The sequence below is a fragment of the Prionailurus bengalensis genome, chromosome D4, assembly GCF_016509475.1.
Source record: "Prionailurus bengalensis isolate Pbe53 chromosome D4, Fcat_Pben_1.1_paternal_pri, whole genome shotgun sequence".
Lineage (NCBI taxonomy): Eukaryota > Metazoa > Chordata > Mammalia > Carnivora > Felidae > Prionailurus > Prionailurus bengalensis.
Window position 1 is genome coordinate 86,638,385 of NC_057359.1, and position 20,668 is coordinate 86,659,052.

A 20,668-nucleotide genomic window follows, 5' to 3' on the forward strand; every position below is an offset into this window, starting at 1 on the left:
GGCAACACTCTCCTGGCCACATGGAAACAAGGATGTGCCCAAATGTCCTGGGCTCCCAGAGCAGATGAGAATCATAAATCCACAGTAGAACTGACACCGGGAAGTCCTGCAGGCTCAGATAAAGCTCTTCAATTTGGTTTTTGCAAAAGTCCACTCTTTATCCTGACCTACCAGGCCCTGTACAGTCTGAACTCCTGCTTTCTTCTTAATCACCATCTGCTCACCCTGGTCACCCTTCTGACCCCCAATCACACTGAGCTCATTCCTACCTCAGGACCTTTGCACTTGCTGTATCCTCTACCTGGACTGCTCTATTCACATAGCCAGCTCCTTCCGGCCAGCTCCTTCCGGCCATTCAGCTCAACTGTCACCTCTTCAGAAAGGCCCTGGCCAACTACTCTATGTGACACTGCATGCCCATCCCTCTAAGTTTCACCTTGATTGGTCTTTTTCATAGTAATCATCCAGCACCATGTGCTAGATCATGTCTGTTGAATGAGCAATTTAGGACAACCAGGAGTCCTGGGCCCTGTGAGATCTCGGATAAGTCATGTCGCTCTCCAGCCTCAGGCTCTGGCTTAGCCCGTTGTGAAAGACCCCAGCTAGGTGAGGGGCTGAGTCATGCTTATCTATGAGTGCAGGACTCTCAGGCTCCAGTCCTGTCAGACCCAGACCCTGGGGAAATGTAGGGCCAAGCCTTCTGTGCTGCCCCACAGCACAGTTTCCTCAACCCACCCACCTCCTGAGTGATGACCTTAAGGCCTCCATGTCTCAACTTCCTGCTGAGCCCAAACAAGAAATTCTCTGTGGCTTGTGCCAGTTCAGAGAGGTTGAATATCACCCAAGGTCACCCAGACAACTAGGGGTGAGGACAATTGTACACGCATTCCAGAAGCCCACACTCCAGGGCGGTGGCATTCAACTTCCCTTCCCTCTCCCTTCCCTCCCCACCATTTTTCTTCATTTCCTCTAAAGGCTAGTGGAATGGCAATGTTTGGTATCGGCTGAAGGGCTTTCCCAAGGTCAAGCTCCAGTCCTGGGGGGTCAGTTCTTGGCCCACAAAATCCCACCACCGACACACTGTCCCTCCCACAGTGAGATGTTTCTCTTTCTCAAGTGTCAGGCGTTCTCTCTCACCCCAGACCTTTGCCATGACCTTGGCCTGACTCCCAGGGCTGCATCGGACTCTTCTGGTCTCAGTTAAAACGTTAGAGTCAAGTTGTTAGGTGGAGGCCCCTTCCCTCAGCACCATGGCCCCATGCTCCCTCATGAGGCTCTGTCACACTGGGCTGCTTTTGTCACAATCTCTCCCTAGACTGTGAGTTCTGTGAGGGAGAGAATTGTGGAATCTATGGAATCTGTGGATCTTGCTCCCCAGGTCCCCACCACCCAGTAGAGGGCCTGCCACATAGTAGGTGCTCAATAAATATTTAATGAGTTAACGAAGTCCACTTTCATCCTTTCCATTTTACAGATTTGACCACTGAAGCACAGAGAGGTTTAGCACCTTGCCCTGGTCACACAGCCAGGCCCCAGAGCAGCTCTAGAGGAGAGGCCCACTTGGGTATGGTTGGATCGGGCCAGGGTCAGAGGCCAGGCTGGAGGTTCCTGGAGGAAGGAGAAGGGATGATCAGGGGCTGTGCACGCACTGTGCTTCTTTGCTGCTGGTATTGTCTGTGCGGCCAGGCCCTTGGACTGGCCACCAACCCCTGTCCCCCTTTCGCAGATGAGAAGAGCGACTTCCAGAGGAAGGAAGAACTTACTCAAGATCAACGGTGGGTCCTAACATAGTGTCTTCCAGAGATGCAGCCGCCCCCAAAACCTCCCCTTCTCCTGCCTGCATCCCTAGAGAAGCAGGAGCCACAGGAACCACCCCAAAAGGCCAGTGGACAGGAGGTAAGGAGACCTGGGATCTTGGGCTGGCCTTTCCACTTACCCATGGGTAAGCCCATTAAAGTCTCTGGGCCTCAGTTTCCCCATCTGGACGACAAAGGGGCTTGGCTGGAGCCTTCAGCCTACACCATTCCCCAGAGCATGAAGACAGGGCTAAGGGAGCTGGTGGGTAAGAATACAGGCTCCTGAGTCCAAAAGGCATAGTCGAGTCCTGGTTCCAGCATTTATTGCTGAATGATCTTGCTCAGTACCTTCACCCCCTGAGCCTCCAATTCATGGTCTGTAAAAAGAGAATAATAGCATTTTTTTTTTTTTTGAAGATTAATCGAGCTAATGTTGGGGAGTCCCTGGCACAGCGCCAACCAGTCATCACCACCAAATGAGGCTGTGATGTCATGGTATTAGTTAGGGGATGCTGCCCTCTGGAGGCCAAAGGGAGGAACAGCAGGTGAAGGGAGGCCGACCCGCCGCCGGGGCCAGACTGGAACCCTGGTTCCCGGCGTGTGCCCATTGTCCAGATGCGAGAGAGCGACGGGCGCGGGTCACTCGGTATGAGCCTCCACCCACTGGCAGAGGCGACGGGCGTAGCGAGCGGGGCTGACGGTGGAGAAGGTCCGACCTGGGTAGCGCAGCGTCTTCCATAAATGCTCCAGCCGCTTGCGGAGCCCGTAGACCGTAGAGAGATCCACGAGACCCAGGAAATAGCGTTGCTCCGGCCCGTCCAGGATGTGTAAGGCGTTGGGGGAGTCGGGCAGCAGCCGGCGGTTCTGGGATCCCGGCTCCTCCGGGCTCTGTACCCCTCGCACAGACCTGGCGGCCGACAGGTGGGTGAGGCTATTGCCTCCTCCAGGGGGGCCCCAGCCAAAGGGTTCCCGCAAGCCTAGCCCCGGCGCGCCCGCGGTGATTCTGCGCTGACCCTGCGCTTCCTCCGCTCATTCCCACAACTCCTGTGTGCCAGGCCTATGACGTCAGATGAACTGGGAGGCCGAGTAAAGTGTGGATGATGGTCTAGAGTCGCACTGTCCAATACGTAGCCACTAGCCATATGTGGCCGTTGAGCATTAAACTGCGGCCAGTCCCAACTGGGATACGCTCTAAGAGTAAAAGACAGACTGAATTTCCAAGACAGTATGAGAAAAAGAATGTAAAATACCTCATAAATGTTTGTATTGATTAGATGATGAAACGATAAAATTTGGGGTGTATTGAGTAACAAATATATTCTTACAATTAGTTTTACCTGTTTCTTTTTACTTCTCTAAAGAGGCTGCTAGACAATTTAAAACCACATGTGTGATTCGCGTTACATTTCTGTTGTCTAGAGCATTTGGGTCACGCAGACCCTGGCTCTGCATTTTATCCGCCGGGTCACTTTGGGCAAGTCTGGTGTTGGGGTATTTCCCAAACTTCTGTTTGGGGTCGTCCATCTCTGGAGGTTTCGGGGTGGCAGAGCTGAAAGAAACCTTGTGAACAAAGTCCAATTCCGGTTTATAGATGAGGTGTGTGTTGGGGGATGGGATGCCTTCCAAATGTATTCCAAATCCGAAGATGCCTTTGGCTGGGTCCCAGTCCCAGCCCAAAGCAGGTTCAATTCCCTACTTCGTCCTCTTGGAGGTGGAGGGAAGTTGGGGAAGTGTCGCGGAGGGAAATAAGCCAATGAAAGACAGGCCCTGCCCAGGCATCGACCAATCAGAACCCAGTGGTGTGGGAGACTGGGCAAACCGCTAGTGTCCTTTGCATTGCGTGCGGTGCGGTGCCGGGAGGGGGCGGGGCGCGGTCTTTTTCTGAATGGGGGGCTGGGAACTGGTAGATGTGGGGCTGGAACAGTGGCAACTTACCAGCTAGCAAATTTCAATATGACAACAACCACTATATGCAAACTAGGGTTTACCGGCTGAATGACGGCTGTAATCTAAGCCCCAGATGGGGGCAGAGGGCAAGGCAGAAGCTGACCTAGTTTGGATGGGCAGACTTGGCTGGGAACCCGTCTGTGCCCCATGGCAGAAATTTCACCCTCTGGTCAGGATGTGGTCAGCCCAGCCACAGGGCTGTGGGGAGCCGTTAATCTGGGTTCTGCCCAAGCCTCACCCATCCCAAGGTCTTCCTCCAAAGGGTGGGTTCGGAGGCCAGATGAGAGGACATCATCTTCCACTTTTCTTTTCCACCCACCAGATGGTTGGGCTTCTTTCCTTAATGTGCCTTCCTTAACCCCCTACTTAATCCTGTTCAGTCACAAAGGTGGGCCTTGGAGGATTGAAATCAAAGCAACCAACCAAGGACTAACATGAATCCTCAGAAGTCATTCTACAACCTCACTTCCCATCCCTGAACCTCACTTATCACATCTCTAAAATGGGAAGGAGCCCACCTTAATGAGGCTCGTGGCCAGCATGCGAAGAACAGTTGCTACTACAAGGCAGGGGGACACCATGATGATGGTGCCCATGGTGATGACCCCAGGGTCCTAGAAGTAGAATCACTGGGTTAAAGGGCAAGGGCTCCTTCTAAAGTAAAAATTAAATAGGTCTGAAAACTGTTCTGAAATCTTCCATGGCCCCACACCCCTTCAGGAAAGTGGGCAGATTCTTTAAATCAGCACCGAAGTCCTTGTCCAGCTGGATCTCCCCTGTTCTGTCCTCTGCTGCTGTCCGCATGTGTCCCCCCACCCTGCCAGCCAGGCTTCTCCAGCCCTTCACCCTACACGTGGACACACGCGCACACGGACACACAAACGCTGCACTTTCCAGTCTCTGAGCCTTTGTCTGTACTGTCTTCCCACCTCACCACCCATCGCTCTCAGGCTCCCGTCACCTCATTCTTGCCCTTGCCCTGTAGGGGGGCCCACCTGGCTGTGCGGAAGATGAGGCTGCTGCCCGGGCCCCTCTCATCCTCGTGGAGGTGCTGGAAGGCCATCAGAAGGCTGTAATCCAGCACGTTGAGCTCCCGGAGGAAGGCGGTGTCCAGTTCCATCTGGTGGAGGAGCCAGCTCCGCTGGGGCCCTGCCAGAGCATCAGTGCCCCCGCTTGAGTGCTCATCGTGTGCCAGGCAAGGTGCTGAGGGCTCCACACATATCTGCCCCAAGAGGGCAGGTGTCATTACTGCCCCACGTCACAGATGAGGAAACTCATCTGTAACTTGGCCTGGTCGCCTAGTTAGTAAGTCGTGGAGCTAGGATTTGAACTCTGCTCTGCCTGACTCTAGACCCTGGGCTCTTAATGACTCAGGCAGAGGGCAGTGCCAGGGACACCCTTCTGACTTCACCCGCAATGGAGAAAGAGCAGCCACTGACTGTCCCCATGGCTCACCCAGGTCGATGGTCTTGCCTTGAAAGTTGAGGTCCTTCAGCACGAGGACAAGAGGGCTACCCTCAGGGGCTGGCTCCACCCATCGGCTCACCTCACAGCCCTTTATATCATACCTGTGACGGGGTATGACAGAAAGGGGATGACAGAATTCAGGTTGACACAGACTGACACACACAGGGAACCAAGAAACCAGAGCTTCCACTGGGTGGATGTTCAAAGCCTCAGCACAACCCATTCCATTATTGGCCCCATGTCACAGATGAAGAAAAAGGCCCAGAGTTTTCTTTGACTTGCCCACACAGTAAGTAAAGAATAGAGCCGGGGTGGGGGTGGGGCACCTGGGTGGCTCAGTCGGTTAAACATCCGACTTCAGCTCAGGTCATGATCTCGAGGCTTGGGGGTTCCAGCTCCGCATCACATTGGAGCCTGAAGCCTGCTTCAGGTTCTGTGTCTCCCTCTCTCTCTGCCCCTCCCCGCTCTCACTCTTTCTCTCTCAAAAATAAATAAAATATTTTTAAAAATTAATAAATAAATAAACTAAGAAAAAAAAAAAGGCAGAGCAGGAATTTGAACTCAGGCCTTTGGAAGCCCAGTTCAGGCTTTACCCCTGCTTGTGCCTGCCTCTTAGCACCCTGTCATCCCTGGAGCTGTTCCAGACACAGGCATCCAACCCTAGACAGCAGCACCAGGGGGGCTTGAAGGAAGTCCGTGGCCCCAGGGGAGCACTAACGGAGACCCTGCAGGCAGAGTCGGGGTTAGGAGGCACAGAGGCCATGTGAAGTAAGAGGCTGGGTTCGAATCCCTGTTCCTCGCAGAGTAGCTGGCCCTCCTTGTCCTCAGCTTCTCATCTATAAAAGGGGCATGATAACCACACCTGCCCCTCAGAACCGTTCTGGGAATAAAGAAGGCAATGAATGCGAAGACTCGAGTGCCCAGTGCATCCTGAGCGCTCAAGAGACGCTGGTCGTGCCTAGCACTGTCTCTGATCCATTAGGAGACCTTGGGGATGCCCCTTCTCCTCCCTGGGCTCCAGTTTCGCATCTATCTAGGGGGGGATGGGTGCTGCAGGTGGCACGTCCCGCGTGGGGCCGGGGCCCTGTGAGGCGACTCACCTCTCAGAGATGCGGCCGGCGGGATAGAAGACGCTCTGCATGATGATGAAGAATTTCTGGGGACGGGGGTAGGGAGTGAGGGAGGACAGGATCTCACCCTCCAGCCGCCCCCTCTGACCCGGCCCCCTCGCCTCGGCCTCACCCACCTTCTTTCCCCGAGCCACCCGCAGACTGTGCACTCCTGGAAGGGGAGAGGGCGCCAGGTGAGGGGCCCCAAACTCGACACCCCTGGGCCCATCCCGCCCTAGGCCCGGCGCCAGGCCTCGCCTCCTTCTCGAGGTCCACCGCCTCCCGAGCCCGCCCCTCCAGGCCGCGCCCCCAGACCTCTTCCGCGGCTTGGGTAGAGGTCCCGACTGGGCCCGGCTCTAGGCAGCCCCAGAGATGCGCGGTCCTCAGGCGTGACTCCACCCACATACCCTCCCCACAAGGGACTGTCAATCGACACCGCCCCCTTTAGGCCCCGCCCATCCAAACACCACCTTTCCCCTACAGGACCATCTAGGACACGCCCCCCACGGAACTATCCGCGGCCGGCGGATCGGTTCCCTCCGCCCGGCTCGGGCTCAGATCCCCTACCCCCCCCCCCCCCGGGAACCGCCCCACTCCCTACCCTCCTCCTCTGCTCTCTCTTCCCTCCCCCAGCCCCGCAGTCCCGGGTTCCTGGCCGGTCGGTCGTACCCAGCAACCGCGCAAGCAGCGAGTGCGGATGCCGCTGCAGGTGCTGCACGTAGCGGGGCAGGTGGGCGAGCAGCGCCCGCACCTCCCGGCGGCGCTGGGTCTTCAGGAAGAAGCGTTGATCGTGGCTGGGGTGGAGGGAGAGGTCACTGGTCAGGCAGGGCTGGAGCGGCCCCCATCAGGCCCTCTGCCCGAATGTGTATCTGTCTCCCCAGGCCCAGGTTGGAGGTCTCCCCACCTCCACCCTTGTCACCTCCCGTCCTCCCTCTCCTCCTCCGTCTGATCCCTACCTGGCCCTGGCCCTCCCCGACCTTGCCATCCTGTTTCTCTTCTCCGCCTCCCCCCCCCTTCACCCAAGAACAACACTCCCACCCCTTCCCCACCCCTGCTGCCAGCTCACGACAGGAAGAAGCTGGCCTTGCTCTTGGAGGTGCTGAGGAACTGCAGGTAGGGGCCACCTGGGCCTAATGCCGCCTGATAGTCTCCCTCAGCCAGGCCTAGGGAGTGGCGTAGCCAGGCGAAGGCCGGGCCGGCCAGGGTGCCCAGCTCGAAGCCCTGCAGGGGAGGAAAAGCAGGCCCAAGAGTGTCCACGGGGGCCAGGTGTGTGCAGTTGGCCCTAGCGTGGGAGGGTCAGGGTAATCACATCCTTCCCACAAGGCCCTGAGGCAAGTCAGCACTCCCACTGCACGAAGGGGGAGACCGAGGACAGAGAAGGAACACCAGTACACGCCCCTCCCATGCAGCAGTCTTGGGCTTCCTACCTCATGAACCTGGGTCAGGACCTCAGAGAAATCCTCCTCGGTGGGTGGTCCCTACAGGGAAGGGTGGAGGGGTTCAGGGCAAGTCTCAGCCCCAGGATCTCCAAGAGCCCTGCCTCTGGCCTCACCGCCTTTCCACAGTCTGATTGCTCCAGCCAACCAGCACCAGAACTCAGAGCCTGGTCCATTCACCCAGATGCACGTGTTGGCCAAGTGAAGCCGGAGGCCATCCCAGGGAAAGGGGATGGCCTTAAAGCCAAGGGACCTGCCTGACTCAGTGTGAGAGAGGCAGGATCAGGGAAGGCTTCCTGGGGGAGGTGACCTCTAAGGTGAAATCTGAAAGGTGGTGGAGAGGACATGCCTGGTGCTCACAGCAGGGGGAACAGCACTGGTGGCCACCGGGAAGAGCAAGAGGGCCCAAGTGGCTGCAGGAAGGATGGAGTATGGATGCAGCTGGACAGCTGGCTCTTGGACTTGAGCCAGCAAGGTCCTGAGGCCATGCTGAGTACTGGGGAGCCATGTTAGATTGGCAGCAGGGGATGAGAGTTAGAGGACCTCTTGTCGGGCTCCGACACTCTTCCTGGACCTCTAGGTCCATGTGCCAGGACTTGGCCTATGGGCTGTGGTCACACTGTGCACATGTGTGCACACACACAAACAACACACGTGCTTGCTCGGGCTCCGTCCAGCTGCTGAGCTTGCAGTTGGGCGACCCTTTCTGCTGAGCCAGCCTGGCCCCAGCCTGAGCTCCGGGGAGGATGGGCCAGGCTGGCAGGGTGGGGGTGGGGTCCTTTCTCAGCCATGCACCCTAGCAGAGCTAGGAGGGCCTCAGAGACCAGGGAATACAGTCCCCCCTACCCATTATACAGATGGGGACTCTGAGGCCCAAAGAAGAAGAGGCCCAACTAGATCACACACCAACCACCTGGGTTAAGGGGGCCTTCACCTCCCCAACACACACTGGGCTGTGTGGCTTCCTGGCCTCAGCCCCCACCCCAGCATGTCCCTCCCTGCACCCCAAGCCCCTGATTTTCTCCTCTTATAGCCCTCTCATCCCCAGTCCTGCAGTATTAACAAGACAGGGCATCGACGCAGTCTTGCCCTTGGTACTGTTGAGGTGCATGGCACAGATCAGCCACTCACTGTGGGTGGGTGGTCCATGGAGACCTGAGTGGCAGCCCACAGCCCTGCCTGCATCATACATGTCAGCTGGTGCAGCTCATGCCCCGGGCCGATCTCAAACAGGCCAAGGCGAGCCTGCTTGTCTCGTAGACGCCAGAGGAGGCCACGGCGGCCAGAGGTCGAGGTGGCTGGTCTGCATCCAGCCTCTGGGGAGGGGGCCAGGACCTGGTGGCAGGAAACACAAGAAGCAGTGAGCACACAGAAGCATTCCAGAGGGGAAAGACCTGGGTTTGCGTCCCACCTCTGGTACTCGTGAGCCCTCCTGTTATCACTCTCTGCCTCCGTTTCCTCGGTTGCAAAATAGGGAGAATGCTGGTACCCACCTCACTGGGTGTTGCGATGGGCCGCCCAGTGCCTGGCATGCAGTCAGCACCCAGAATAGAACGATGGTTATTATTATCAGTAGGTAGAGAATGCTTTCCGCAGACAAACCTGTCTCTCACCAGCTGTGTGATCTTAGGTAAGTCACCTAACCTTTCTGCATCTCGTTTTCTCCTCCGTAAGATGAGAACTATAACTCCTTCGTGGCAGTTTGAGCTCCATGCCCAGGAACCCTTGATAGTAGGAGCTGTGACGCCAGGGACGGGGGCATCTATTCGACTGGAGTTCCTCCAGGCCAAGCGGAGGGTCAGCATGAAGCTGAGCTCGCAGCAGCTGACCCATTAGTAGTGGGCACCCACCATGTGCCCAGCACTGGCTGAGAGTCTGACTTCCTGACAGCCCTATGAAGGAGGAGCTTTTATAATCACCTCCATTTTCGCGATGAGAAAACTGAGGAAGTTCTCTGGGGATAACCGCCAGACTTCCCTCGCATACCTGCGGCCCCCTGTGGGGCGTGTCCTGGTCCCCGCCCAGGGCAGGACCCCTCCGGGGCTTGGATTGAGGGTCTGTGTCCGCGCTACCCCGGGAGGGGAGGCCTGGACCCTGACCCCCAACCCTTTCCTCTCCTGTCCTCGTTTGGGTCCGCACCTACCTCGCGGGGCCCCGGGCTCGGCGCGGCCATCACCCCCGCAGCAGCTTCCCGGGCTCTGGCCGTGTCCCCGCCGCCGCGCTGCAGGAGTGGGTCCCCGCCCCTGCTTCTGGACCGACCAATAGCGCGGCGCCGGTCACCGCTGCACCCAATCCGCACGGGAGGCGCCGGGGATCGCCTGCGGGTCCCGCCCCCGGGGCTGCAGCATCCTTCAGACCTCGGTCCAGGCCGGGGCGGGGCCGCCGCGCATTGCTTCAGGTCGCCAGGAGGGAAGATTACCCACCCCCCCCACCTCAGTTCGTCTCCTGAAGTGGGGGATTCGGGTCTCGGGGCCGCATGGGAAGGCGGGAAACCTAAATCCACTCCGGCCCACCCACTCTGGCGTGAAATCCCCACCGACTGCCTGCCTCTCGGGTGAGAAAACTAAGGTCCGGAGAGAGAAGTGAGTATCTCCAGGTCACACAGGAAGTCCGGGGCACGCATTCATTCAGGGCATATTTTGAACACTCCCTTTGGGCCAGGGCTAGTGCTAGGCCCTGGGGATTCAGTGGTGAGAGGGAGGAACACAGCGCCAGCGTGATCTTTTAAAAGCATAAATCGGATGATGTCACTCTCATGCTTAAAACCTCCAGTGGCTTCCCCCTGCACTGGAACAAAATCCACACCCCTCGCCCCAGCCATGGCCCCAGGCCCATCTCAAACCACTCTCCCTACACCCACCACACAGCCACACGCCCTCCCACCCCCCCCCCCCCCCCATCCCGCTGGTCCTTAGGAATAAAATTCTTCCACACCTGGGGCTTTTGCAGGTGCTGTTCCCATTGCTTGAAATCCTTTCCCCTAGGCTCTCATTTGCCCTATTCTTTCTTGTGACCTTGACTGACTCGAAGTGTCCCCAACTCTCATGCTTTTCACATCACCTAGTTTTAATTTTCTTCATCACACTCAACACTGTAGGAAATTGACTTGTGCATTTATTTCTTATATCTCTCCCCCCGCTCCACCCCCAGAATGGGACCACCAGGAGGGCAGGAACCAGGCTGGGTCCATTTCTTGGCTTGGTACCTGGCACAAACCAGTGTTTCACAAGTATATGATGAACCAATGTGAGTAGGATGTGCAAAGGGCCTCTGAGTGCAAAGGGCCAGTGAGTGCAAAGGATGTGCAAAGGGCCAGTGAGTCCCAGCCAGGGTAGCTGGAATGAGAAGGAATCGAACAAGCGACCATGCAGGCTCTCTTAGGCCATCTTAGGGAGGGGAGTGGAGAACCCAGACAAGCATTCTAAATGTGTATGAGAAAGATGCTCAGATGTTCTAGAAAGGCCATGGTTGTCATGCATAGTCACATTGGAGGGAGCCAGAGTGGGTGGGTGGGCTGGGGGGAGCGGGTGAGGAATCTTTTGGTGACTTAGGGTAGAGGATGGTGGCTTTGCATCAGGAAGGTGACTGCGGTGGGGGAGGGAGAGAAGGGGAGAATTGCCAAGATTTGAGGTCATGTGGATGGGGGCTTGGAGAAGGAAGGGCAGTGATGTCTGCCAGGCTTCTGGCTGGGGTTAGGGTCACAGGATGATGCCAGTCACGGAAGGGGCCGAGGCATGAGGGGAGGTCCAGATTGCTGAGGGGGCGTCTGAGAGCTCAGATCATGACAGGCTTCATCGGAGGTGCCACTACAACATCCAGTGGCAGTTAGCTGGTGCATATGCAATACACCGGGGCTTGGGAGGCGAGCCTGGATGAGGACAAGGCCACCCAGGATATGTGGGGAGAAGGCTCGCGACCAAGTCCCAAAGAGCCCAATGTTGTCTCATGGCAGAAGTGGAGCATGAGAATGGGTCATCACAGACACTGAGAGCATCTGAGGGTGCGTCCAGGGGGATGTCACAGACTAACATGGGGTCACCGTGGTCGGAGTGGATCTAGCCCTCCAGGAAGGATGCCGAGCACAGTGAAGGTGAGGAAATCCAGGCAGCAGATGTGGACCCCCTTTTCGGAATTTGGCTACGAAGGGGAGAGACCTGGAGGAAATTACTTGGTTGATGGACAGTCCTTTATATGGAGGCCTGGGGATGCTCGTGAAACCGAGGGAGGACCCCAGTGAGAGGCAGTGGCTGTTCCAATGAGAGGGGGACCATCAGAGACACGATACTCCTGTCACAGCAGGGGGAGAGGACAGAACCCGAAGCCCAGGTCGTAGCTCTGCCTGGACTGGAGGACAGGGGGAAGATGGGCCAGGGGAGGGAAGGGGAGGTGTGCCCGCAGTCGGCCTCTGTTCTCAGATGAGGGAGCTGCCTCTGCTGACTAGAGTGAACATCCAAGGCGTGACAGAGCCTTAAACTAGGAACTGTGGACGGGAGCCTTGGCTGCGCGGGGGGCGGGGTTGATTACCAGGAGACAGGGCTGGGCCTGCGCCAGATCAGTCAACCTGACCACAGCCAGCCCTGCTCTGGTTCCTCCAGCTCTCACTGCCCAGAGCCACGCTAGGTTGGGCTGCTGGGTATAAGAGACGGACAATGGACTTGGCCTTTTAGGGGACTGGCCTGAGGGTCCCTAAAATACTAGTGCGCGCTAGCTGGGCTGGCACAGGGGAGGCTCAGTACAGGCTGATGTGGTTGGCATCTGGCACATTGCCACGCCCCCACCGAGCTCCCATCTGTGGGCTGCACCTGTCTGGATCCACATCTGTTTCAGTCCCCACTTGATCCTGTGTCCAGCACAGGGACAGTCTGGGAGGCGCCTGAGGCACCTCATTGCACAAACCAGGGTCTCCCGACCTGAGACCAGCCCCTCTCCAGTTCCTGAGCAGCCCGGCTTCCCTGGTCAGGGATAGCACAGAGACAGACACATCATCAGTGTTTATTGTTCAGCTCTCCCCAGTAGGCTAGCGCTAGGGCTGGGGGACTGGGCCTCTGTGAGGAGCAGTTGGTCTGGGGGCCCCCTGTGGCCACCCTAATGTGCCCCGAGGCCTGGTGGTAACCCTGGGGCCTGTCATTCCTCCCCTTAGGCTTTCCAGGTCCAGAAGTCCTTATGGGGCCTGGGGCTGTGTCAGACCTGGGAAAGCTGCCTCTGATGAGGAGCAGGACGTGTGGGGAAAGGTCACATGACGCCTCAGAACCTGCCAAGTCCAACATCAGCAGGTGACAAGAGGGACAGTGAAACAAGAGGGTGGGACCCTGAGGAAAAGGTGACGGGGAGCCCGAAGGCGAGGTGGGGACAACCAGCATCTTTCAGGCCCTGAGCCAGAAAGGGGTGAGAGGGAGGCTTCCAAGTAATCCTCCCTCCTGGCTTCCAGAAGGTTGAGCAGGGGAGGAGCAGGCCTGTGTGGTCAGTCCTAAACAGCTCCATCCCACCGGGATGTGTTCAGGGCAGCCAGGCTTGAGGGGGGGCCGCGGTGCCTGGATGCGTCCTATGTGCCCCCACCTTTGGAGGGGAGGCAGAGGAAGGGCCGGCAGCCTCAGCCCCACTGGGCCTTCACTGAGCCTTTTTGGTCACTTTCTGGTTCTTCAGCATCACGTAGGTGATGAACACTCCTGGAATACACAGACCAGAAAGGCCACATGAGACCTGGGCTCCGGGCTGCTGGGAGGCCAGAACAGGGCCCAGCATAGTGGAAGTGACCCGCACGCGGGGCCAAGCACCCGCCAGGCCAGAATCACCTCCCTGGTCCTTCAGCAAGCCACACGTCTACCCACATGTGTTCAACAAACACCACCAGAGCACCTACCCCGGGCAATTTGCCATGTTTAGTGTTTTTGATTCTGCAGGGAACAAACCCACCCAATGATCCGTCTACTCACCCAATCAACCACCTGTCCGCCCACCCACCTGCCTAACCCACATCCACCTCCCACCCCACCATCCAGTCATCCAGGTGACTCATGCAAACTGCTTTCTTGAGCACCAGCTCAGGGCCACAGCCTGTTCCAGGAGCTGAGGACCTAATAATGATGATGAAGACACACACTAAACCCCGGGGGAGACAGAGAGGGGCAGGAATCATGAGCCAGTGGGTGACGAGGGGGTAAGAGGTGATCGAGGTGTGCACAGAGTGATGATGGTGGTGGTGGAGGGAGCAGGGGTGGGAAAGGGAGACACCCCACTGGGGCCATCCCATTTGAGACCAATGAGCCTGAGGCATAGGGAAGGCCAGAGGGGCTACTGACTGACAGTCTTGAAGGATGAACAGGAAAATCCCAGGGGCTAACTGGGGGAGGGGGGCGCAGCAAGGAGCCTCAAGCAGGTGGACAGCAACTGGCAAAATGGGGAAGCATGTTCAGGGATGGGAGAGGGTTGTGGGAGCTCCCAGCAGACGCCCTGCTCAGCGTTGAGGGAGTGATAACTTACCCACAAACAGGAGCAGCAGGAGGCCAGCGGCCAGTGGGATGGCGACAGCGTAGGCCCGGGGCAGGAAGTACTTGTGGACGACATGCTGGCTGTCAATGAACGGCTGGTATCGGGGGCAGAGCTCTGGTGAGCATTCCTTGTCTTGCCCAGGCCTTCAAGCCCAAACACCACCACCCCCTCCACCTCCGGGGCTGACCCCAGTCAGTGCACTGGTATAGCACCTGCTTTGCTTTAAGATGATGGCATTTGGGGAGTTCGGGTTTGTTTCCTTCATTCACTTACTGAACAGTTGTTCCGTGGGCACTTGCCTGGTGCCTGCCCTAAGTTGGTGCTGGGGACCCGGCAATGAACTGAAGAGGAGGGACTTGCCCTAAGCCACTCACGGCCCAACACCGGGCAAAGGCACGTGAGCAGTTCTCAAGTGGGCTCCAGGTTTTCTTTACTAACATTTCCCTCCAAAGTTCTGCAAGATTTTGCCTTCCAACCACACTGCGCTTCTTAAGCAGTAACCAACCAATTTTCCAACAGGAAAAAGAAACAAAAACAAAAACCTAAAGGCCCTCACAAAATCCGCTGGCATTCATCATGCCCAGGGGCGAGCAAGATAACCGGAAGGACTAGAACTCCAATCAAAGGCAAAAGCAAATCACTAACAGGGCCGTACAGTGTAGTGGTTAAGGGCCTTAAGGGTAGCGGTTCTCGCCACTATACTATACTCTACACTGGGACACCTCTAGCATCGTCCTCATAGCGCTGTTCTGGAGATTTCACGAGACGAAGCAGGTAAAGCGCCTAGCCCCGTGCCCGGCACACAGCAGCTTAAATGGGTGCTAGGGGTCGGCTTCAAGATCCGGGGGTGGAAGGTAAGACGAAGGGCGGGGGCAGCACACATACCAAGAGAATCACCCAGGCGGTGTAGTAGGTGAAGATGAGCAGGCTAATGGCGACGAGGCCGAGTCCCACCACCTGGTCTGTCCCCGTGGCCTGGAGAAAAGGAGGGCTCAGCTGACGAAGTAACTCCCCCTTCAGGTGCACTACTGGCGGGGTGGCGTCGCAGCCTGCTTACGCTAAGCTTCCCATTCACTCAACAGCCGCAGACAGGCCTGACGAGTATCACTTTGCGGGCTGGGCGAATGCCGGGCCGCGGGATTTTCACTCCTTCACTGGGCCGGCGGGAGAGCGAGCCATCCCGGCTCCGAGTGCCCAAGCCCCCGCTCCGCGCCAGACCCCACTCCCAGCCGCCTCCCGCCCCCCGCACTCGGTCCGGTGCTCACCATCTCCCCGGCGATCCCTCCCCGGAGCCAAAGCCACAGCGCGCTCCGGGTCCGGACCCTTCTGGCCTTGGGCCGCGGGGCACGCTGGGAGTCGTAGTCTTTAAGTGGGCCCGGGACTACGTATCCCAAGACAGGAGGGTGCCGCCCCCCCCTTCGCATGTCGGGAAATGTAGTTTCCGAGGGCATTATGGGACACGCTGTTCCCAGACGCTTTCTAGTGAAGGGAAACGAGTGGGAGGCTCCAGACTGGCTGGCACTCATGCCGTCCGTCCTGTCGAACACTCCCCAGAAGAAAAACTCCATCTCTAAATATCCCAGGACCCCAAACCCAGAGCGGGTATGGCGTGGGAGGTCAGAAGTCCCATTTTGCAGATGGGGAAAATGAGGCTCAGAAGACTTGCAGATCACAACTCGAATCAGTGGTGGGGCCGAGACCGGCACCCATTTCCTAGTCCCGAGGCCCTAATTGTCGACAGGGGTGCAGAGGGTGTTCATTGCCCCCACCTGGGGTGGGAGGAAGAGGGAGGGTGGGTAAGCCCGCGTCCCCAGGGATGAGGAGGATTCTCACTGGCTGTGAGGGGAGTGCCCCCTTCCGGTCGCCTGGCTTCCCAGGAGACCCTTTCTGGTGTCTTCTCTTCACTGCGGGGATGAGGTCATCAGGGTGATCCTCCGTTTCCTCACCATTTGCCTGTTGGGCTCTGCGTGTCCCTGCAGCCCGGGCAGCAGCACAGACAGGTCTTGGACTGAGCCCCCACGCAGGTCCTTCCCCAGTCTGGAACACTGTCTTGCCACAGCTCGAGGGGCTGGCTACCTGCTCCTCACCCATCGGGTCTCAGTGGGATGCCACACGTCCTAGGGAAGCCCCTGGACAGCCGGGCAGGGTTCCCTCCCCTGTGCTCCACAGCCCCCCTGTGTGTCTCCGAGCTAACGCTTGTCACTGAGTTTTCGTTCGCTCATGTACTTGTTGAACTGGCCTGTGGGCTCCCTGGGGACGGGGTCTGTGGTCACTGCTGTATCCCTAGTGCCCAGAACGAGGGGCGGGAGGATGGGGAGACAGACTTGCAGAGATGTGTCTGAACCTGGCGCGATTTGCTCCTGCTGGCGGCGTGACTCCTTGGGTCACCTGAGCCGGTCCCTGTGGGGGCTGCACTCTTCGAAGATGATAGGAGCAACTCTTCTTGGCCTACAGCCCAGGGACTTCCCTCTCCATCTCAGGACAGACTTTGGCCTCAGCCAGGGGCCGACTCTTCCCTCCCCAGGTGTGCCGTGCAGAACAGAGGAAGAGACTCAAAATCAGCCTCCAGGGTTTAAAGGGGCCATGAGTGGGTGTCAGCCCAGAGAAGGGGTGCAGACGAGGTCATGCTGCAGCGGGGAGGAGGCCTGGTGGTCTGGTCCCTTCTGGCCTGTCCACGGCCGCGGAGGCTTCCTGCCACTTCTGAGCTAATTAAAGGCCAGGGTGCCTTGCCCTTCTCAGAGCTTGGCCAAGCTGCTGGCTCCTGTGTAACTTGAGTGTGGGGGACAGGAAGTGAGGGGCCTGGGCCTGGAGACAGTTGTGGCCTGGGGCTCGAGAGGAGTTGGGAACAAACTCAGTACCTCCCGTGTCAGGCTGTACACCCATTTTCATCCGCCAGCCCGTTTACAGCTGAGGAAACTGAGGCACAGACAGTTATTTGTCCCTCAGGCTGACTGCTGGGGAAGTCCAGTGGTTAGAACTTGTGCCCTGAGATCAGAGCTGCCACTTAGCAGGTGTGAGACTGGCAAGAAACTGCCTTCCGGGGCCTCAGTTTCCTCCCCAGGAATCTGGAGTAATAAAGGTGGTAATAATTTTGATGGCAGCCAGGACAGGGAGAACCCAGGCCACCTACACCTTCCCCCATTCCCGGATGTCCACCTGCACATCTGGCTTTCTTCTGATGCTGACCACGTGGTGAAACAGACAAAACCCAACATGCCATAACAAACAAAAATTGCGACATTTAATTTTTTTTCCCCCCAACCAAGACACTGACACTAGGCTGATTTCCCCTTACAATGTGATTTTCTACAACAGAAGCCGGGAGACAGAGATACAAACACAGCCTTCTGAATAAGGGGCGGTGGTGGCGGCAACATTCTGTTAGAAAGGAGGGGGTTAAAAAAAAAAAAAAGACCAAAAGAAAAAAAAAGATACCCCCTCCCACCCCCCCATTTCCCAGCTCAACCCTCTAAGAGAGAGGAGAACACAGAAGATCTCCATCCCAGCAGACCACACCATGTGGTCAGTTTGGGGTGACCACAAAAAAAGTAACCTAAAAATATTGTAGACTTTTATTTTCTTTAAATCTCCTAGTAAAAACGTTAAACTGTCTTTCAAGAAGATTCCAAACTGGCATTGCATAGACTGATTCCTTTCCAAAAATATCTTTAATATAGTCTTTCTCTATATATAGCATTTTACGTCCAGGAGCTGTGGGTGCCTGGCGGGAATTCACCGAGCTTGAGAAGACCAGAGATTGAAGAAAGGGCTCCAGGCCTCTGGCTCCAGCTAGTGTTAATTTGGATGTGGCCGAATTCTCAGTCCAATTACCCTGGCCCAGAGACTGGCATGGAAGAATGTGGCAGGCTCTGTCTGCTTCTGGGATGTCTGTCAAGCCCAGACCTCGACTTGGGTGGGGCTGGGGTTTGTGGGAGTCCCAACAGCACCAGAACTGGCTGTTTTATGCCTGAAGCCCGCAACTTTGAGCCAGACCCCAAATACACCCTGAATGCGCTTCCCCATTGGGCAGGGGTCACGCAGACACAGAAGGGAAGGAGAGGGCTCTCCCGTTTTCTGGGGGTCACTTCACCTGGAGACTGCACAGCCAGCTTCCTTGTAAAGCGCCAGGTGCCTGCGGGGCAGGAAGGGACCCGCAGGGCTAACCAGAGCCCTCTCCAGCCACAGCAAGTACTCTGTCCTGTCTTAGCAAGAGCCTCCTCACATTCAGTTTCTAAGAGTTAGGGGATTAAAAACAATGACAACGAATCCTAGAAATGCTCTCCTCCCAAGGCCAGGAGGTTCCAAGACAAAGGCTCCAATTCTTGCCAGCTGGAGCATAAGGGCAAGGAGCCCTCCCAGCCTGGGGAGGACACCCCACCGGCACCTGCACCCCACCAGGGAGAGAACCAGTATCCTGCCCCCCCCCCCCCAATCTAGATCCCTAGTCCTGCTGGGACCCAGCCAGCAGGTAGCAGGTAGGGCAGAGAACAGAACCACCTCCCCTCACCGGGGGGAGGAGAAAATACCAAACTGTGAACTCAAAAAAAAAAAAAAAAAAAAAAAAAAAAAAGAAAGAAAGAAAAAGAAAGAAAAGAGGAAATGAAATGTTAAAAAGAAAAAAGGTATAGGAGTACGTAAACACCAGCCTGCTGGGTTCACACAAAATAAGTGAAATTTCAGGGTGGCAGGGAAGTCTGTCCAGGGACTGGCTGGCAGTCAGAACCCATTTTCAAGCAAGTAAGGAAGACGGGAGGGGTGGGGTGCAGACAGCAGAGGCTTTAGCGAGGGGTGGGGGCAGGGCCAGACTGCTCCCCACCTCGCCTTCGCCCAGAGAGAGGGATGCTTCCAGAGGAGGGCTGAGGCTTTTCTGGCCAGGAAGCCAGCTCCGGGCCAGTCCGGTCACGGCCCACCTGCCTCTCAGCATCGGCCCCAGCCTGGGCTAGCTGACCCTGCGGGAGGGAGAGGGGGCTTTGCTTGCCAAGCCCAGCCCAGCCAGACTCTCAACCTCTAAGGGTTTGGGAGGCACCTTCCCTGGCTTCCTACAGGAAACCAGCTGCTCAGGATCCAGCCCCGAGCAGAGGTGAGCCACCATCGATGCTCAGACCTTTCTCGACATGGGCTCAGGCCTGAGCTGGAGCTAAACAGGGGGAGAGGCGGTGCCACGTTCCAGCCGGACCGCCAGAGGCAGGCGCTGGCTGCACAGCAGGCAGTGCCAGGGAATCCTTGCGAAGGGCTCAAGGGAAAGGCAGGCAAGGGCCAGGGGGGCTGTGCTGGAGACGAGCATGTGCAAAGTGCAGGCTGCCGGGGCAGCAGGAGAACATTCGTTGGGGGAGGGGGTTTCAATGTGGAGCGTGGGTGGTCTTGGTTCCCAGGAGAAGGCCGCCAGCGGGTCCCCCAGGACACAGGGAAGGGACAGCTGAAGCACTAAGCAGTCAGGGAGCCATGGTGGCGGGATTCTGGGGGTGGACCGGCCCTCCCAAGGGCAAGGGGGTGGTGGAGCAAGGCCCTGCCAGGGCACGGCTGAGCCAATGCTCCTGGGGTGAGCAGGGACACGGGGCAAGAGGCCCTTCAGCCACAGGCATCCCTGCGCAGAGATGCCACTGCATGTCCCCACTGAGGGGCCCAACTGGTCTCCAGCGGGGCAGTCCCGGCCATCTTGGTCTTGTCCACCTGCTTCGTGGGCCTGCATGGCCTGCCCCCCTAGTGGTTCAGAGGAGAATATTCACAGTGGTGCCCGGGGCCTGGCAGGCCAGGAGGGTCCCGGCATGGATGGGAGGACAGTGGAATGATGCTTTGGGGCAGGAGCGGGGCTGGAGTGCACGGAGGAGGCACAGATGAGATGTGGCGCGGAAGGTGATCCGAAGCGGAAGGTCCCTCGTGGAATGCTGCGGGCCTGGATGCCCACGAAGGCAGGGCCCTTCTCCAGGCTGGACGCCTGCTCCTCAATGGCTTTCGATTACGACAGGCTCATAGACCCCAGAGGAGACCCTGCAGGGGAGGGGAGGGGAGAAACAGGTCAGCTTATCCTCCTAGACGCTCTTCCGGGGCAGGCCCTTGTAAGCACCCCACGAGTTGGCACTGTAACTAACTGGCCCTGTTTCACAGAGGGGTAAACCGAAGCTCAGGGAAGTTGAGTCACCTGCCTAGGGCAACACAGATGGTAAGTATCAGAGTCTGTGGGATCTCAGAGCTGCTACGGGCCGCGTCTGAGCCCTTCCTGAGCACCAGTGGCTTACACTCAGGGGTGTGCTGCACCCATCCTCAGAGCAGCCCTGGCAGGGAAAGACTTCACTCCACCCCACTTGACAGATGAAGGCACCGAGGTGCAGAGGGATCATGAAGCTTACCAAGAAGACAGCAGAAGGTCAGGGAGCCTGGTTGGCTTTTTTTTTCCCCCACGGAAGCCAGGCCCACCCAGCCACAG

At 57.5% G+C, this 20,668-nt stretch overlaps 3 protein-coding genes across 6 annotated transcripts in view; all 3 read right to left on the reverse strand.

The window, feature by feature from the left end:
• Window positions 1-1,412: 1,412 nt before the first annotated feature.
• On the reverse strand, window positions 1,413-10,281 carry PIP5KL1 (phosphatidylinositol-4-phosphate 5-kinase like 1). Of its 3 annotated transcripts, XR_006295015.1 has the most exons (11): window positions 9,899-10,281; window positions 8,887-9,090; window positions 7,747-7,797; window positions 7,386-7,540; window positions 6,989-7,113; window positions 6,457-6,491; window positions 6,311-6,366; window positions 5,199-5,311; window positions 4,739-4,892; window positions 1,937-2,703; window positions 1,413-1,608 (listed from the first exon to the last, which is right to left on the reverse strand). XR_006295015.1 is itself a non-coding variant. In XM_043565960.1 (10 exons), the coding sequence occupies exons 1-10, from the start codon at window positions 9,926-9,928 to the stop codon at window positions 2,436-2,438; spliced, it is 1,191 nt and encodes a 396-aa protein (XP_043421895.1). In that variant the 5' UTR covers window positions 9,929-10,281; the 3' UTR covers window positions 1,413-2,435. The 3 variants fall into 3 exon arrangements, 1 of the variants encoding a protein (XP_043421895.1); XM_043565960.1 differs by having other exon boundaries at window positions 1,413-2,703; XR_006295016.1 differs by lacking the exons at window positions 6,457-6,491; window positions 7,386-7,540; window positions 7,747-7,797; window positions 8,887-9,090; window positions 9,899-10,281 and having other exon boundaries at window positions 6,989-7,252.
• Window positions 10,282-12,731: 2,450 nt separating this feature from the next.
• DPM2 (dolichyl-phosphate mannosyltransferase subunit 2, regulatory) lies at window positions 12,732-15,683 on the reverse strand. The gene is made up of 4 exons (XM_043565963.1): window positions 15,510-15,683; window positions 15,130-15,219; window positions 14,236-14,338; window positions 12,732-13,421 (listed from the first exon to the last, which is right to left on the reverse strand). Exons 1-4 carry the CDS (start codon window positions 15,666-15,668, stop codon window positions 13,363-13,365), a joined length of 411 nt encoding a protein of 136 aa, XP_043421898.1. The 5' UTR covers window positions 15,669-15,683; the 3' UTR covers window positions 12,732-13,362.
• A 1,780-nt stretch (window positions 15,684-17,463) lies between these two features.
• The window catches only part of FAM102A (family with sequence similarity 102 member A), a 35,067-nt gene continuing 31,862 nt past the window's right edge, over window positions 17,464-20,668 (reverse strand). For both annotated transcript variants that reach the window (XM_043565961.1, XM_043565962.1), the window contains one exon: window positions 17,464-20,232. In XM_043565961.1, coding sequence (XP_043421896.1) covers window positions 20,187-20,232 — 46 coding nt within the window. In that variant the 3' untranslated portion in view covers window positions 17,464-20,186. The remainder of the gene's footprint in view (window positions 20,233-20,668) is intronic.

Excerpts from the sequence above, each read along its gene's own strand:
- PIP5KL1 (XM_043565960.1), bottom strand. The coding sequence starts at position 9,928 with ATGGCCGCGCCGAGCCCGGGGCCCCGCGAG. Across the intron at positions 6,367-6,456 it reads GGGTGGCTCGGGGAAAGAAG|AAATTCTTCATCATCATGCA; the intron begins GTGGGTGAGGCC and ends CCCCGTCCCCAG. Across the intron at positions 5,312-6,310 it reads GCCGGCCGCATCTCTGAGAG|GTATGATATAAAGGGCTGTG; the intron begins GTGAGTCGCCTC and ends ACCCCGTCACAG.
- DPM2 (XM_043565963.1), bottom strand. The coding sequence starts at position 15,668 with ATGCGAAGGGGGGGGCGGCACCCTCCTGTCTTGGGATACGTAGTCCCG. Across the intron at positions 14,339-15,129 it reads CCGCCTGGGTGATTCTCTTG|CCGTTCATTGACAGCCAGCA; the intron begins GTATGTGTGCTG and ends CCCCGATACCAG. Across the intron at positions 13,422-14,235 it reads CCTGCTGCTCCTGTTTGTGG|GAGTGTTCATCACCTACGTG; the intron begins GTAAGTTATCAC and ends TGTGTATTCCAG.